The sequence below is a fragment of the Sceloporus undulatus genome, unplaced genomic scaffold, assembly GCF_019175285.1.
Source record: "Sceloporus undulatus isolate JIND9_A2432 ecotype Alabama unplaced genomic scaffold, SceUnd_v1.1 scaffold_3572, whole genome shotgun sequence".
NCBI classification, from domain to species: Eukaryota; Metazoa; Chordata; class Lepidosauria; order Squamata; family Phrynosomatidae; genus Sceloporus; species Sceloporus undulatus.
The window spans coordinates 1-3,462 of NW_024806492.1; the positions used below are offsets into that span (position 1 = coordinate 1).

The following is a 3,462-nucleotide window of genomic DNA, read 5'->3' on the forward strand; positions in this document are numbered from 1 at the left end:
GAGACTTGCCTATCCTCTGACGTTTCACAGATGAAAACTGAGACGCATGCGGCCAAGCAAGATGGCAGAGGTTAAAAACAGAGAAGAAGACACAAGCTCCATGGGCACAACTTGAAGAAGACTTGCCTCTCGTAAGTCGCCGTGACAAAGAAGGCGTAAACCCGCGTGTGTTTGTGGTGCCGAATCTGGATGATGAGCTCCGGGATGCCCAAGCGGATGTGGTTGAGCAGCCACAGCAGAGTATGGTCGTCCGTCGTGTCTGAGCAGGGAGAGGTTTTGAAAAGAAAGTTACTTTTTGCACAGAACTAATCCCCATTACTGGAGGATTTGAGAATGAATTTGTTGCTGTTGTTGTGTACCTTCAAGTCACTTCCAATGTACTGTGACCCTAAAGTGATCCTATCACAGGGTTTTCTTTGCAAGATTTGTTCAGAGGGGGTTTGCCATTGCCATCCTCTGAGGGATGCAAATCTTGTCAAGAAAACCCCATGATAGGATCACCTTAGGGTTGCCATAAGTTGGAAACAATTTGAAGGCACACAATGACAAATGCAGTTTGCATCCCTAACCTGATGGTCATTTTATACACAATGTTTAATACTTTTGTGCATGAAACAAAGTTTGTCTACACTGAACCATCTGAAAGCAAAGGTGTCACTGTCTCAACCGCCCACAATTTTGGAGTATTTTGGAATTCCGGAAAAGGGAGACCCAACCTATACATAATATTTTTGATAATTTTGTGGCCGAAATTGTTTTTACACTGAACCATTCAAAAGCAAAAGTGTATTTGCTCTCCCCGCCACCCATGTGGACATTTTCGGGTTTTGGAGTACTTCAGATTCTCTTAGCCACCCAGATGGACGATCTTGGAGTAATTCAGATTTTGGAATTCCAGAAAAGGGAGACTCAACCTATACATAATATTTCTGATAATTCTGTGCATTAAACAAAACGAAATGAGGCTCAACTTATACATAATATGTTTGATAATTTTGTGCATGAAATGAAATTTGTATACTGAATCATCCGAAAGCAAAGGTGTCATTCTCTCAGCCACCCATGTGGAATATTTTGAAGGATTTTGGATGAGGGCGACACAACCTGTAACAAAAAATTATCTTTGGAAAGCAAGCAGGTAGAAACCAATGTCGCCACACACCTGAGAGCGTCATCAGCACGTCGCAGTTTTCCGTGGGAACCGTTTTCATCCAGGATTTGTGGGACATGATGTAGCGCCCGGCCTGAAGCAGCCGCTTCCCAAACAATTTATCTACGAAGAGAAAAAAGAGACTGAACAGGGGAAATGCCAGGTGCAAATGCATGAATGCTAGCCAAAGTCACATCATGCAGGGCTAAAATGTCTGCCTTACACTGCCTTGCCTCACTCCATTTTGTCCCCATTCACACTATGAAATAACCTGCTTTGGAAACCGGGTTATTTCCCTGTAGCTCAGTTTGCCAGGGGCGGGGGGGGGGGGGGCGACTAAAAAGCCAACTTAAACTGGTGTATTTGGCACCGGATCTCATAGAGGCTCTCTTTTGTAGAACCACAACGATCCACATAGTGTGAGTAAACTATCGGATCGATTCGGATCATGCAGCCACCATTCAGGAGATGGAAGCGCTTCCATTCTGATCTGGAACGGTGGCGAATGGGAACTTCAGACCGGATTTAAATGCCACGGAGAGATTCTCTACCATAAAACACAGTGGGAAGGGTGAATCGATTTTGAATTGATTCACAGATATGAATCTCTCCGTGCAAAACATGGAAGTGTGACTGGCCCCGTGGGTTGCATCTACACTGCAGAAATAATGCAGTTTCACACCACTTTAACTGCCTTGGCTCTGGTTTAACTGCCATGTTGAAGGACTCAATACAGGAGGAATGCACTACAACTTCCTCAACTCCCGGTGCCTAAGCACCAAGCTGAAAATCCCAACCTAGGATAAAGCCACTGAGGCTAAGCAGGATCCAACAGCTAGAAGTGGGTAGGAAGATGCTTATCCTGGGCTGACTCTGTTGTCCATCAACCTCCACCCAAAAAGGGTTTCTTTTTTTCCCGCTCAACTATATGAGACACATACACACCTGCATGGCACACAAATTTCTTTTTGGCCCTCCAGACTGAGTCAGGTGCCACTGCCAACACTGGCATTTGCAATTGGCACAGACCAGCGCCATGCTAGCTCTTGGGCCAATCCAGTTTTGCAACTGGGTCAAACTAACAATGCAAAGCAGTTCCCATCAATTGTGGTGTCGCATCTCCTTCAGAACACCTCTGCAATTCACCTGTTTAACACCTACCTTAATAAACGCATATTCTGGCTATATTCTGGCCACGTTTCCTGGCTAACCTTTTAGCTCAGGGCCTTCAATTACAGGTTCTTATTTCCTCCCTTAGAATCAGTCATAGAATCCTAGAGTTGGAAGAGACCCCCAAAGGCCATCCAGATCAAACCCATTACTGCCATGCAGGAATACACCGAATCCTGGAGTTGGAATCTCCAAAGGCCCATCCAATCCAACTCACTGCCATGCAGGAATACACCATCAAAGCACCCCGACTGATGGCCATCCAGCTTGTTTAAAAACCTCCAAAGAAGATTTCACCACCCTCCAATGCAGCATATTTCACCTCCCAACAGCTCTTACCATCAACAAGTTCTTTCTAATGTTTAAGTGGAATCTTTAAGTGTGTTCTTGATCTCTGGAGCAGCAGAAAACAAGCTTGCTCCATCCTCAACATGACATCTCTTCCAATGCTTAAACATGGTTTTTATGTGCCCCCTCTTAATCTTGTTCTTCCCTTTCATCTGCTCCTCACAATTCGACAGAAGGGTCTTTTCTCTCCCCCCAGATCCCAACAGCAATAATGGATGCACCTACCCCTAGCAAAGCTCTTCTAGCAGCTGGGAAAATGGAGAAAAGAAAGGAGGGGAATTAAGATTGTAAAAAGCCAGGCATCTCTATAGCAACCAACTCCAACGGCAGATTTCTCTGTGGCTTTCGTTGTGCCTCCGTACGCACACATCCCTCCTTTCTGAGACCCATCAGCTTTGCAATTGCTTTTGTTCATTTTCAAAACCATTTCCACCTCCTGGATCTGTCACAGAGAGTGCTTGGATGGTGCATTCCTGCATGGCAGAAGGGGGTTGGACTGGGTGGGCCCTGGGGGTCCCTTCCAACTCTAGGATCCTATGTATTTCTGCATGGTAGAAAGATGTTAGCCACATGTGGCCAAGCAACACTCCTGGCTGCTCCTCAAGCAACACTAGAGTGTGGTCAAGATAGGAAGGAAGGAAAGAAGGAAGACAGAAGTTAGAAGCGGCTGCAGCAGTTTGCTTTTGCCTGAGCTGACTGGGAAGGGCAGGATTTCAGCTCCACGATTGAGTTAACAATGCAAAATACTTTTACACTTTTGAAGGCTTTTTGGATTAACTGAAGTGATGACAAAA

General features: G+C 45.4%; 1 protein-coding gene across 1 annotated transcript; it reads right to left on the minus strand.

The window, feature by feature from the left end:
* Positions 1-71: 71 nt before the first annotated feature.
* LOC121918062 (anoctamin-8-like) lies at positions 72-1,273 on the minus strand (the record flags this gene model as incomplete). The annotated part of the gene is made up of 2 exons (XM_042444171.1): positions 72-259; positions 1,163-1,273. Coding segments are annotated over 2 exons (299 nt in total), but the record flags the coding sequence as incomplete, so codon positions are not given.
* Positions 1,274-3,462: the final 2,189 nt, after the last annotated feature.